The sequence below is a fragment of the Manis javanica genome, chromosome 4 (genome assembly GCF_040802235.1).
Source record: "Manis javanica isolate MJ-LG chromosome 4, MJ_LKY, whole genome shotgun sequence".
NCBI lineage: Eukaryota > Metazoa > Chordata > Mammalia > Pholidota > Manidae > Manis > Manis javanica.
Genome location: NC_133159.1, coordinates 23136527 through 23150528, shown reverse-complemented (window position 1 = coordinate 23150528; position 14002 = coordinate 23136527). Strand labels below are relative to the sequence as shown.

Below are 14002 nucleotides of genomic sequence, written 5' to 3'. Positions count from 1 at the left end.
TTTAAAGGGTCTATGTGGCTTCGATGGGGGTCTTTGGATTTGTGCTGGCCTTCCTGGTGCAATGTGAGAGGGGCTGGTGTGGGGCACTAGTTACTGAGGAATCATGAGGACTCCCTATTTTGACTCCCAAGTTTACCCCAGCTTGGGGGTCTTCAGGGACCACATACTTCTTAGACCCCCTCCTCCCAGCTACAGGTCTCTCAGCCACTCCCCACACTGCCTGGAAGGAAAGAAAATAGTGAAGATGGCCCTGCCCTGGGGCTGGAGCCGGGGCCTAGTGGCTGCTGCATCCCCAGCCTTCGGTGGGGCCCTGAGCAGGAGCTGCACGCCTCTGCCTCAGGCTGCTCGCCTAAGAGCTGAGCAGGAGGGCCCCAAGTAGCTCCAGCTTTGCTGGCCAGGTTGTGGGGGCCAGTAGTGCAGGGACCCTTCTAGGGGACTTGTTCTTCTGGGTGGTGGGAGCGGACATGGGAGCTGGGGAAAGTTGGAGGACAGCAGCTCTGAGCTCCTGGAATGTCTAAAGCGGAGGAAGACCCAGCAATTAGTCACGGGAGCAATTACACTAATTGTTCCACTCTGTGACTCACTGGTAGCAAGTAAATACTGATTAATTCATTACTTTGAGACTGTGTGTGTGCATGTGGTGGTGGTGGGGGTAACAGAGTTGGGTTGGGTGGGGTGGGGGAATCTCCTGGCTCCCTGCCCTGGCCTCCTTCCCTGGCTGGCCTGGGTACGGCTTTGGAGCAGGTGGTCCAGGCTGGGGTCAGGAAGCCAGAACTGGGAGCCTCCCTCTAGATCTCTATTAACTCCAGGTGGGGGCCTGCCGGGGGTGGGGTTGTGAGAGGCTGAGCATAGAAGGCCATGCCAAGCCAGTCCCTCCTCTGCTCCTGTACCTTCCGTGGCTCCCCACTTTGGTCAGACAGCCTCTACCTCAGACCTCCTGAACCCTGAATTCAGTTTGCACAGTATTCTGATGTGTAGTCAGAATGAAAAGTGACCAGTTGCTAAGATGCAGTTATCAGCCAGACACTGAAAGCCTTCTGTGATGGGGCTTCCCCAGCCTTAGCTCCAGGCTGTCCCCACTCTACCCCTGCTCCAGGAATGAGTCACATCTTCCAACTCCAACTCTATAACTTAACAGGCATTTCCAGAGTACCTACTTTGTGCCAGACATGGTAGGTTCCATCAAGGTATAGTGGGGGGCACAGTCACAGACCAAGTACATGCTCAAACACACACAGCTCACAAGTAGTGATGTAAATTCAGAAGTACAACATGCAGATAGATCAAGGTAGGAGGGCTTCTCGACAGAAGTGACAGAGGAGCAGGAGTTGGCTGGTGAAAGGTTGGAGAAGGAGGGGATGGGAAGGAAGAGTGTTCTAGGCAGATGGAACAGCATGAGTGAAAGAGGCAGAAAAGGACAGGCATGTTCCAGGAACAGCAGGGTCCAGGATAGCTGGAATCAAATGAAGGGGTGCAGAGGAACCCTGGATGAGGCTGGGGGATGGGTGAGGCCAGGTTGCGCTTACCCACGTCTTTTGCTTATTCTGTTCCCTCTGTTGGGGATGCATTTCTTTCGGTTGTTTAAGCCCTGACTGCTAATCCTGCAGATCTAAGCACCAGGGGTCAATCTTGCCTTCCTTGGGAAAGCTCTTAGGGGGCAGGGACTGACTGGGCTCAGTCTGGAGCCCCGGGTCAGAGATGTGACTGGGGGTTGGACCATGCCTGTCCCTCCCAGCAGCATTGTCCTCCTGCCTTGGGTGTCCCCAGCATTTCAGTTGGGAGGGACAGTCTGGGCCCAGGAGCCCTAACAGCCTGCCTTCCCAGGTTCTGACTCCGGACAGAGTCCTGGCCCTGGGGGAAGCTCCTTACCCCTCCTGACCTCTGACCCACTTCTTCGTAGTAGAAGTGGAAGTGACTTCCAGCCCCTGAGCTGACCCTGGGCTTTGAGATACTTTTGGGGGATGTGGGCTGACTTCCTGCTCAGGGGAGCCCTCCCTCCTTCCTCTGCCTTCTCTCTACCCACCCTTATCCTAGGTGCTTCCCTCCCAGAGCCCCAGATCTCCCCATCACCCGGTCTATCTGATGGCACTAACTGCCCTCCTTTGAGGTTTTGAGAAGTGGACTTGGGCTCCCTTGCGGAGTCTGCGTCTCATCATGTCACATGCTCTCTGTTGACTGGAGCCTAAGTTTTGTCCTCTGTGGAGTGGGGTGGATGGCTTTCCTCCTCACCTCCTTTTCCCAAGGACTCGGATCTTGTCTGTGAAAGGCCCTTAGAAAGTGGGGCCATGACCCTGGTCGCACCAAGTACACTAGCCCTTGCTGAGCGCCTGTTGCATACCAGGTGCTCAGCACTGCACACATTAGACACTGCATGTTCACAGCCCCGAAGGCAGATGGGCTTTGCTTATGAGTAAGGGGTAAACAGGCATGGAGAGACTAAGGAGCTTGCCCCAGGTCACACATTTAGGGAGCCATGGAGCCGGGACTCAAACCCAGCATTCAGGCTCTCACCTGGGTCTGCCATCCAGCAGTTCTGCTCAGGGAATGAGGGAGTGACCAGGGTCCCTAGTGGTGGCCGTCAGGCAGGAAGATGGGGCTGCACCCCTGGCCCCTGGCTGGGTGGGAGGTGGTAAACAGGCCTGCTCCAGGTCTCTGCCCACATCATGGCCACATCGGATGTAGTCCCTTTGTTGCTGCTCTGCCCATGAGCATTAATGTTGTCCCTCTGGGCATGTCCAGGCTGCCAGCTTCAGGTGCTAAGCCCTGTGTCCCCTCTGCCCCCCCCAGGCTCAGCGCTGGCGCAGCGAGAACTTCGAGAGGCCTGTGGACCTCGAGGGCTCTGGCGACGATGACTCCTTTCCTGACGATGAGCTGGATGACCTCTACTCGGGGTCAGGCTCAGGCTGTAAGTACCTCCCCCTTCCCTTTTCCTGCGCATGAGCAGTGGCCCATCCAAAGCGCTGAGGGCAGGGAACACGCAGACTCTTTCAGTTATGGGTCGGGGAGGAGGTCATGCAGGGGCACTCGTGGGCCTCAAGCACGAGAAGGGCCAGCCGTCCCCCCAGGGGCAGAGCCAGGGCCCTGAGACCTCAGAGCTCCGGACCCCCAGCTCCCCACTGCTGCTGTCTCTGTGTCTCTGGACACATGGCTTGTATCTCCCTGCAGACCTTTCTGCCTCACTGAGCACTGATGCCCCTCAAATTCAGCCCCTCTGACTTCTCGAAGGGACTTAGTAACCACTTCTCGGTTGTCGTAGCAAATTCTCAGCAGAGACCATTGGATGGGCTTCCCGGGGAGCCTGGGACAGCCCTGTGGCCTAGCCCTGTCTATGGCCCCACCTTGGGAAGGCCTGCAAAGTGGTGTGAGACAAGAGAGGTGCTCCCATTTCGAGTCCCAGATGTACCACTTAAAAGCTGTGCTACCTTTAGCCACTTTCTCTCTCTGAGGTCTCTGTATGCTTATCTGTAAATGGTGAAAAATATGCCTTCTTCTCAGAGCTTCTAGAAGGCTTCAGCATAAGTATTCAGGGTCTGGTGCAGAGAAGGAGCTCTTAAGATGGTAGTAAAGGGGTGTGTGCTGAGATTGGGCCTAGTGAGGGGACAGTCTGGGTCTGATGGGATGGTAGGAGGTCCATGTGCCACAGAACTGGTCACCTGCAGCCCCTTGCCTCTAGTCTCCCCGCTGTCGTCTGCTCTTTTAAGCCTCTTGCAAGTTAATCTCTGTAAAGTCCATCCCTGATGGGTCATGTCTGTACTCCCAGCCCTCCCCGGCTCCTGTCCGCCCCTCCTTTGCCTGCAGCAGGCCCCCTGGGAGCTGGCTGTGGCTTCTCCTTTCCTCCGCCCTCCTTTCCTCACTGGTCCTGGCTTTGAGTCAGCCCCTGCAGGAAGGGCTTGCTCTGTCTCTTGCCTTCTGCCTGAATCCAGTGGGGAGCGCCTCATGTACCTACCACCCTGTGTACACGGTTGGTGTCCTCAGGTCCGACTCTCCCCAGAATGCCAGTCCCCTACTCCTCTCCACCTCCAGGAAGATTGCGGCCAGTAGGGTCTAAGTCCCCACTGCCTGGGTTCAGCCCGCTGGGAGGTTGGATGGGCCGGAGTGGGCTGGAGTAGTGAGGACTGCAATAATAAAAGGAAGCCTTCTTAGAAGGGGTGATGCCCTGGAAGAGTTTCTGACCAGGCAGAGAAGAGTTGCGGAAGCCAGCTGGTAGCTGTTGACCATGCCTCCTCCCTGCCCTCTTCCATCCTGGGAAAGTTGTGCAAAGAGCGAGGATTGGGAGCCCCCGTCTTGATGGCTGGGACCCTCAGGCCCTCACGATTACCCAGTTCCCTAGCTCTCTCCTCTCCTGCACCCCCTCAGACTTCGAGCAGGAGTCGGGCATCGAGACAGCCATGCGGTTCAGCCCAGATGTGGCCCTGGCAGGGCCCACCACACCTGCTGTGCTGCCCACCATGGACATCCAGCCTGTGGGCACCCCGTTTGAGGAGCTCCCCTCTCAGCACCCCACCCCGCAGCCAGCCACCAGCCCCCCAGTGGTAACAGAGGTCCCAGAAGAGCCCAGCCAGAGAGCCACCACCATCTCCACTCCCACAGCGACCACAGCTGCCACAACCACAGGGGCCCCTACCGTGGCCATGGGGCCTGCCACAATGGCCCCCGCTGCCTCCAGCATCCCTGCAGCACCCCCTTCCACAGCTGTCACCTCTGTCATAAGGACCACCAGTGTACGGAGGCTTCTGCCTCTTCCACTGACTACAGCAGCCACGGCCTGGGCCACCACCCCAGCGGCGCCCTCACCTCCCACCACAGTGGCTGTCTTGGACACAGAGGCCCCGACACCCAGGCTAGTCAGCACGGCTACCTCTAGGCCCAGGGCCCTTCCCCGGCCAGCTACCACCCAGGAGCCCGACATTCCTGAGAAGAGCACTCTGCCCCTGGGGACCGCTGCCCCTGGACCCTCAGAGGTGGCTCAGGTAAGCGGGTTAGGGGAGGGCTGAGGGTGAGAGCAGAGGGGGTGGGGCAGGGCCTGGGGGAGGAGGATGGAGTGGGCAGGAGGTAAGGACAGGCAGCTGAGCCAACCAGGGATGGGGAGGGCAGAGAGTCCTGAGGCTGGAGGGCAAGGCTGGGGTGGGTCCCAGGATGAGGGCAGAGGTCAGGCTGGATGGTGGGAGAAGGGGGACCGGGCCTGGGTCCCAGGATGTTGGGACAAGACAGCCATGGAGCAGGACTGGTGACTGCGCTGTTAGTCAGGAGGGGCCGGGGCCTGTGTTCTGGTTAAGGAAACTTGGCAGCCAGCAGCCTGGCTTGGAGTTCTTCCACCAACCTCCTTTGGCCATGGGACTTCAAGAAGCCACTGATCCTTTCTATACCTGTGAAAAGGAGAAAAAAATAGAATGCAAGTCACTGTTGTGAGAATTATGTTTCCCGACATATTCAAAGTGCTTAGTGCCTGGCAATAGTAAACAAACTAAAATTTTTGGTATTATTGTCACCACCACTGTTGTCATCGTTATTAGTCTGAGGGCTGCTAAGAGCAGGGTTGCATGAGAGGGGTGCTCGTGGCTCACATTTGGGGGTGCTGCCTGCTGGTGGGCTCAGTGCTCAACTCTCGCGGTGTCATCTCCTCTTGTCCCACCCCCACACCATGGGTGGCACTGCCATCATCCCCCTTCTACAGACAAGGCTACTTTCCCAAGGCTTGGCCGTTGGCAATGGCAGCAGAGGCAGGATTCAAACCTGGCAGGCAGCTCCAGAGGCCAGGCCTGAGTGTGTGTTGAGGGTGTTGTGGGTGGGGGTTGAAGGGAAGAGGATGGGGGATGAAGTCAGGAAGGCTGGGGGATGGGAGCCGGGCAATGGGCGCAGCAGCCTCATCCCTGCTGGGACGCTGGGCAAAGAGGGTGTATGCTGACATTTTTTAGGGTGTGAAAGCCCTCTGTGGTTGGCCTCACGGAGGAGGGCTCTCAGGCTGGGGGGCTGCTGTTAGGTCCACATCAGCACCCCTAACTCCCAGCCAGTCCAGCCGGACGCAGGCCGGCCCTCGGCTCCTTGAGCAACTGGCCCAGCCTGGTGTTTCGCAGGTGCTTGGCCAAGCAGGAGGGTGGGGGAACCACGATGGCATGGGGACCAGTGACAGGTGCAGCCTCTGTGCGTGGCCTCTTGGCCTGGACAGCAGGCCCACCCTCTCCATGCCCACCAGTGAAGCAGCCACACCCCAGCCCCGATCCCAGCTCTGCCCCGGCCTCCACGTGGTGGGAGCCGACAAGATTCACGGCCACTGGTCTGGTTTCCTGGACCCCTGCCCCCAAGGGACATTGTACTTAGCGGTTGTGCTCTTGAACTGACCTCCAGGCTAAGGGACTCACCCCTGCCCCAGGCATGTGGACAGGGGACCAGAGTATATAACTGTTGTATCCAGCAGTCCCCAAACAGCAACTTGACAGGACCCCCCTAAAAGAGCATTACTAAGGCAGCTGGACAGAGAAGTGACAGAGATGGGATGGGGACAGGACGTGGCCAGGTGAGAGCAGAGGCAGTACAGTATAGGGTTAGAAACAGACTCTGGAGTTGGATAGAGCTGGGCTTTAGTTCTACTTCTACCGCTTACTAGCTGAGTGTCCTTGAGCAAGTAACTCACCCTGTCTGAGCCTATTTTCTATTCTATTAGGGTTAATAGTACCCCCTTCATGGGGATGTTATGAGTAGAATACCCATACATGCTTAGCACAGTGCCTGGCACATAGTGAGTGCTTATTAAGTCTTAGCCACACTAGGGAAGTGGATTGGTGGTAATGGGTGTGTGTATGTGTGCGTGTGTGACTGCCCTGTGGCAGTGGGTGCTGGGGCCTGGCTCCTGGACTCATGCCACCCTCTCTACAGACCCCAACTCCAGAGTCCTTCCTGACCACGATTCGGGATGAGCCAGAGGTGCCAGTGAGCGGGGGACCCAGTGGGGACTCTGAGCTGCCGGAGGAAGAGACGACACAGCCAGACACAGCCAATGAGGTGGTGGCTGTGGGTGGGGCTGTGGCCAAGCCATCACCTCCACCTGGGACACTGCCCAAGGGTGCTCGCCCAGGCCCTGGCCTCCTGGACAATGCCATCGACTCGGGCAGCTCAGCTGCTCAGCTGCCTCAGAAGAGCATCCTGGAGCGGAAGGAGGTGCTTGTAGGTGAGCTTGGGGCCTGGGAGGAGCTCACAGTGAGGCGGCTAGCTGGGCCTTGGTTTGCCCTCTAGGAACCCTGGTTCCTAGGAGCCTAGTTTTTTAGGACAGGAAAGTTGGGGACTTGACCTCCAGGACCTTCCCTCTGACCTTCCTTCATCCCATGATCCATCCCTGGCTTCCTCTTCTTCAGCACCTTCAGACACCTCTTCAGACTCTGGCCTTGACCCCTGCTTCCCTGGGCCATGCTGGTTGACCCTTCCCGTATCTTATGCCCTGGATCCTAAGCTCTGACCTCATTCTTTGGCTTGACCTGCCCCTAACCTTGATACCTGCCCTGGGGCCCTGCCGTGGCCGCATCTCCTGAAGAGGCTCTGAACTTGTGATCCAAACCCTGCTCCCCACTTAGGAGTGTGACCTCAGGCAGGTCCTTCATGCTTCTTCATGTGTAGAATGGGGATAACCATTTCCCACTTAATCCGTCTCAGTGCACATCTGTTCATGTGTTATGAAGTCTTCATATGTTGTGTCAACTCTCCTGTAGTTGGGATGTGTCCTAGTTTAGTGGGCAGAGCTTTTTCTTCCCTAATAGTACCTAAAATACCAGAGCATCTTCGAACTGATGGGATCTTAACGTCTGACAAGGATCCTAGCATCTTCCTCATAGCATCATATGCGGATCTGATGCGTTTGTGTGTGTTAGGTGCCCAGAACGGAGCTAGGCCACAGTGAGGCAGCCTGTGCTCGTGGCGTTAGAATTGACTCCAATTCTGCCCCGGCTCCAGACTCAGATCTGAAACCCCTTGCCCTCTCCCTACTCTTGCGCCCACCCCCAGCGTCCCCTGCCCTCTCGCCAGGCGCTGATCTGGTCCCACCCTGCCCGGGCCCCTGACCTCTGCCTTCTTCCTCCACAGCTGTGATCGTAGGCGGGGTGGTGGGTGCCCTCTTTGCTGCCTTCCTGGTCGCGCTGCTTGTCTACCGCATGAAGAAGAAGGATGAGGGCAGCTACACGCTGGAGGAGCCCAAGCAGGCCAGTGTCACGTACCAGAAGCCTGACAAGCAGGAGGAGTTCTACGCCTAGCGGAGACGTGGTGCTTCCCTGTAGCCCCAGCGCCACCCATCTGCTCGGTCCCCAGCCCAGCTGCACCAGCCCCGGCCTGGGACTGGGTCTGGGAGGGAGCCTGGCCCCACTTCATCTCTACCCACCCTCCCAAGGCCTGCCCATATCTTCCCTGAGGGGCAGCAGGTGCTGCCATCTGCCCCATACTGGGCCCTTATGAGCTCATCTTTTGTCTGCCACCACCGAGGGGTTTCAGAACCTCCTGTCGGATGCACAGGAGGAAGGAAGCTCCTGATTGACTGGTGGAAGGAAGGGTGCGGCTTGTGATGAGCTTGAGTCCCATCCTGGCCCCACCAAGCTGGTTGGCACCGAGGGGCAGAGAGGCACTCAGGCTAGTTTCCGGGACAAGCATGTGGCAGGCTTAGCTCTCGAAGTCACTGCTCCTGCCCCAAGGCTCCTCTCTGCCTGGGTGAGAGGATGACTGCTGTCATCTGCCCATTTTGTCCTGGCCTCTCTGGGGCTGTGGGGTCCCTCTCCCCTAACCCCTGCCTACTGCACACGCACCCATAGTTCACCTCTTTTCCAGTCAGCCCCTGAGGAACTGGCTTCCTGAGAGTCCCCTGGCAGCCACTGGTGAGGAGGGCAGGGCTGCGTAGACCTCCCTCTTGCAAGCAGACTCTGCACAGACACCGTCCCCCACACAGTCACACGTACTGCAACGACAAAATCAGAGCGATCCTACCACCCAGCCAATCCAAGACAGGTCACAGACACACATTCTTCCAAAGACGCTTTTCTCATGCGTTTTCACGAATTCCCCAAATACTTAACCATAATGCAAGTCGCTAGACATTGTCCTCCGATGGTGATGGTGTGGCCTGCCTCCCTCTCTCTCTGTCCCTCACCTCTCCCCACCACCACTCTGGCACCACACATGTTGTCTCCAGCTTTCAGGCTCACTGGGGAGGGTGGATTCAGCCAGAACAATCAGCCCATATTGGGTCACCCGAGTCGCCCTGTCACACTCAGTCCCTCATGATAACACTCACATCAAGCACATTGCCACCGACCCCAGCATGTCAGATACACTCCCATATGGATGCACAATCACCCCCACACAGCCCCCCTCTCACACTGGAGTAGGACAGGTGGGCACTTGGCTTTACAGAATAAAGGGTGGTATGGGGGGATGGCGCCACCAGCCCCCTCAGGGCATTGCACACCTGCTGGGCCTGGCCTCCCCCACCTGCCTCCTTCCCCTCTGTAGCCTGCAGAGGGGTTGGTTTGAGGCCATCTCCCCACCATGTGGAGCCTTGCTGAGGAGGGCACGCTGGTTCCTGGAATGTGGCCCCAGGCTGTGGAGGGGGCTTGGCTCCCAGGACTTCAGGCCCTGGCTGGGGAGTGGCGTATGGTCTGGCGCCTGGTCTCCCTGTCTCCCCCTCCTGCTCTAAGCTAGGGGCTGCCTCTGCCTCCCAGGACACATCTCCAAAGTGCCTGTGAGGGTGGGCCTGCTGCCCAGGCCCTCTGCACCCTCTCCCCTTGGCCTCTCCAGGCTTGCCTCGGTCCCACCCGGGGCCTCCCTGGAGGCCTGTCCACTCATTTGGCCAAACAACCTGGCATTCTGGCTGCAGCTGGATGGACCTGGAGCTGGAAGCAGCCCATGCAGACACACTGCCCCAGGTGGAGAGCTGAGGGCAGGTGGGGGAGGCGGTGTCACAGGCCCCAGCCTGCCTCCTGCTTCTGTTACCCTTGCAAGGGGGGCCACTTCCTTAGATATTTTAAATGTGGGGTCAACAAATCTCCCTTAGGGAGCGTGTGCTTGGTGGGGGCTTTGGGGCCGAGGGATGTGGTCTGAGTTGTGGTTGAATGGTGCTCACACTCCCTCCCTTCACCCACAACCCAGATTAAAGTCAAGAACCCAGAATTTATTTCTGTTCCCTTTTCAAGACTCCTTAGCAACAGACGTCTGCAGGGTGAGGGCTGGGGGTGCCAAGGCGGTGAGGGTGAGGTTCCAGGGAACTTCCCACCATCTTATTTCCAGGCTGACGCTCTACCTTTCAGACTGAAAGCCCCTCAGCAGGGCTTGGAGGCTTGTGAGGAGCCAGCTGGTCCCAGCCTTCAAAAGGGGCAGAAGTGGGGGAAGGCACCCTGGGCCCATGATCTGTTGGAGGAGACCTGGCTTCAGTCATCCCTGTAGCAGAGGGGCTGGCCGTGCGGGGGAGATCAAAGCCCCAGCCTCTCTCTATCTACTCTGCTCCCTGGTGTGCTGCTCTCTCTGGGACAGCAGCTCTGGTGAGAAGGCCTAGGCAGGACAAGACTAAAAAGCCAGGGAGCATGGGGCAGAGAGGACCTGGACCACCCAGGGATCCCCACGATGCTGGGGCTGGGCTAGGAGACCCCATGGGGGTGCAGCTTCTGCCTGGAGCTGGAGCCCGTGGTGGGGGCAGGGTCCCGCACAGGACGGATGAGCAGGCTTTAGGCTGGCTGCAGTGGCCTGCAGGGGTCCAGCTTGGCCCCAGCAGGTCTGAATCCTCGTATCCTGAGGGCTGGCTTCTAACTTGGGCCTTGGGGCTTTGCCTCCTGGCACAGGCCTCTTTGTATCCTTAATTTGAGAGAAGAGGCCGAGGGCCTTGTTCACAGAGCCTAGGACCTAAGACAAATGTGTAGGCTTTAACCTCATGATGTTCAACAGTCTGGCCAGCCCACTTGGGCAAGGCACCCCGAGGTGGGTTAAAAGGCTGAGCTGGTTGGAGCTCTCCTAGGTGCAGTGTGGGTGTGGGGCCCTCACCTTGCCTGGGCATGGGGGTGATGTGTGCAGGGCCTGCCCAAGAAGGTTCCCTAGCCCCCTGGTGCTCTTGGGGAGGGTGTCCTGCATGGCCCTAGCATTTCCTGGAAGGACGGCCAATTCCAAAGGAGAGGGAACTTGTGCGGCTTGTAAACCTGTAGGGCCTTGGCTGCCATGGAGCATGAGGCAGGCTGAGGCCCAGGAGGTGAGGGTTGGGCCTGACCCTCCAGCTGTGTCTTTCCAGGGGGCTAGAGGGGTACCTCTCCTGAAAGGTTGGTCCCCTTGATCCCTGGAGGTGGATGGGTGGTCACCTGGGCTGGGCCGGACAGGTCTGCAGGCAGTGGCTTGGGGTGCTCAGGCCAGACCCCCCCAGGGTTGGCAAAGCCACCTGCCCAGGCCTCCAGGACGAGGAGCAGACCCACCTCTGCCTCTCAGGGCAGGAGTGGCCGCCACCTCCTCCGTTCTCCTGGATTTCTTCGGACAGCCACCACCCTGGAATTGCTTCCCCAGGCCTCCTGTCTGTAAATAAAAGCCCGTAAACTGTGTACAGATTTATAGAGAAGCCAAGCTTGGGCCTTGGAGTTGCCATCAAAGGGCTGATGGCCCCAGCATCCCCCAGGTGCCCACCTGGCAGCTCAGCACACTTGGCCCCAGCGTGGCGAATACATGTAAATATTTTTCGTAGGCAGCGAGGCTCCAGAGAGCCCCCTGAAGACACTGACCCTGTGCGTCCTTTCTCTTGTACAGGCCCTCCAAGCACCCGGCCTGGGGGTGGAGGGAGTTTGTCCTTCCCTCTGCCAGGCCTTCCCTGCCCTTTCTCTTCCCCGTCACCTGATTATTAACCATACCTGTCCTGAGTTCATGGCCAAAACTCTCAATAATGAGACGCGGAGGAAAAAGGCTGGAGAAAGACCAGGGCGCCGGCCGGCTGTGGCTGTTCACATATCCCAGCCAGGGAAGGAACCGCTCCGGTTTCTGTGTTTGTTTCTTGTTTGTTTGTTTGTTTTTGTTGTTTGTTTTTTTAACACTTCCCTTGCTGTGCCCATTTATAAGAGGAAATAAAATAAAATTGAAATGATGTAGTGTGGCCAGAGTGTGAGATGAAGATGGAGGTCATTTGTGGGGGAGCAGCCCACTGCCCCCCTTGAACCTCAGCCACCCTCCCTTTTGAAGGAAATTGAGACCCAAGCAAGGAAAATTGACCAACAGCCCCTTGTGGGAACCGTTGTGGTAAAAGGTGCTGTTGGTTGAGAGCATTCAGGAAGCCACGAAGCTGGATGTGGTGAGGCCCGGTGGTGCTGTGGCTGGGCCGGGGCTGGGCAGTGGGGGCCTGTGGTCCACCCCCAGAGGAAGAATTGTGGTTTCAGGCCACAAAGAGAACCTTGGGACCGCAGGGTACTGGCATCAGACCTGTGAGGCAGCATGGCTGTGGGGTCTGATAGGCCTGGTTTCAAGCCCAGGTCCACTTCCTAGCTCTGACTTGAGAAGCTACTTGGCCTCTCTGAGCCTCGAGTTTTTCACCTGTAAAATGGGATAACAATGAACATGCCCTAAGTGGACTGTGGCAAAGATTATTTGAGGAGGAATACTTAGCACAGTGCCTGGCACAGTCGGCTTCAGCTCCCAGGGTTTTCAGGGAGGATGCTGGAACAACAGAGCCCTGGGATGGGAGGAGTTCCATGGTCTGAACCACGGACTGATTCCTAGATCCCAAGGTGGTACAGCTTGCGGGGCCTGAGAGCCAGCCCTGGGCCCCTCCGTGTGGAAACCCCTCTTCAGGGCCTCAGCGGGACATGTGCCTGCACCTGCTTGCACACCTCTGTGACAGAGCTTGGTGCATCCTGGGGACTCTGCCTGTTGAGAAGTCCTTTGTAGCCAAAATCCCCTCCAGTGTTTCCCTTTTCTGGTCCTCAGTCTCTCCAGGGCCACACCAGGTCTGCCCCCACCGTGGGATAGCTCCTCGGCATGTGGGTATGGTCATGGTCTTCCCTTCTCCAAGGAAAACCCCTCCGTGTCCCACAAATATTTCCTCTGTAAATTTAGTCCTCTTAAAATGTAATACTCACACAGGGTCCTGATGGCTCCCGGGTGGGTTGGCGTCAAAGGCCCCTGAATTTGCTACAAGATCCTGCCCACCCCTTTCCCACTCAACTAAGGTTCCTTGAGTGCCACTCTGTGCCGGGCCCTGTGCTTGGAACGCGATGAGAGGTCACCGAGGCAGACCCAGACCCTGCCCCCCTGAGCACTTACAGACAATACCCAGAGTCTCATGACTATGAATACTGGTCTTGGGTGGGTGTCCCTCTTCCTCGGCCACCAACTCCAAGCCCCACCACCCGGCCATGCCCCTACTGCCAGACAGTTCAGGGACAGAGCCCGGGTCCTCGGTCCTCACTGTGGGACCTTTGGCAACTTTTCCCTGACAGCCTCAGGCTGCACAGCTGTGAGATGGGATGCAGGCGCCCGCCTGGCCACTGGGGGTTCTAACAGGACTGGGTACCGGGCAGAAGCGCGCTGTGATGTGAGGGCTTCGTCTGATGCCGTTCAAGGGCCAGCTCTCGATATGGCTCCTCCTCCAGGAAGCGTTTAGAGGGTAATCCCCTGCTCCTCTGAGTCCCTGTAGCCTATAGTTATCTCCCCTCCTGCAGGGCTCCATCATCTTCTCATTTGAATTCTAGTGATGTGCATCCATATTTTATTCTCAAGAATGAAAAGTAGAAAGAGTATGATATTGGGGTCTAGAGCACCCAGCTGTGTGTACTTGGGCACAATGTTCTACCTCTTTGAGCCCATTTGTCTGCTATTTGGAGTCTGTTGTGAGGGTTAAATGAAATAATATGTTGAAAGCAACTAGCCTGAGGCTTGGATATATGAAAGTCAACAGCCAGACTTCAGTCCCTCTCTTTGTCTTGTCCGTGTTTTAGCAGCAGGCATTTTTCAAATCCCAGCTCTGCTACTGCCCAGTTATGTGACTGTGGCAAGTTATTTGAACTCTCAGTGC

The 14002-nt window shown here is 57.5% G+C and overlaps 1 protein-coding gene across 1 annotated transcript in view; it reads left to right on the top strand.

Moving 5' to 3' along the window:
* SDC3 (syndecan 3) overlaps window positions 1-12079 on the top strand; it is a 37186-nt gene extending 25107 nt beyond the window's left edge. Inside the window, exons 2-5 of the mRNA XM_037010476.2 lie at window positions 2788-2905; window positions 4357-4970; window positions 6874-7165; window positions 8071-12079. Coding sequence (XP_036866371.1) covers window positions 2788-2905; window positions 4357-4970; window positions 6874-7165; window positions 8071-8237 — 1191 coding nt within the window. The 3' untranslated portion in view covers window positions 8238-12079. The remainder of the gene's footprint in view (window positions 1-2787; window positions 2906-4356; window positions 4971-6873; window positions 7166-8070) is intronic.
* The last annotated feature ends 1923 nt before the right edge of the window (window positions 12080-14002 follow it).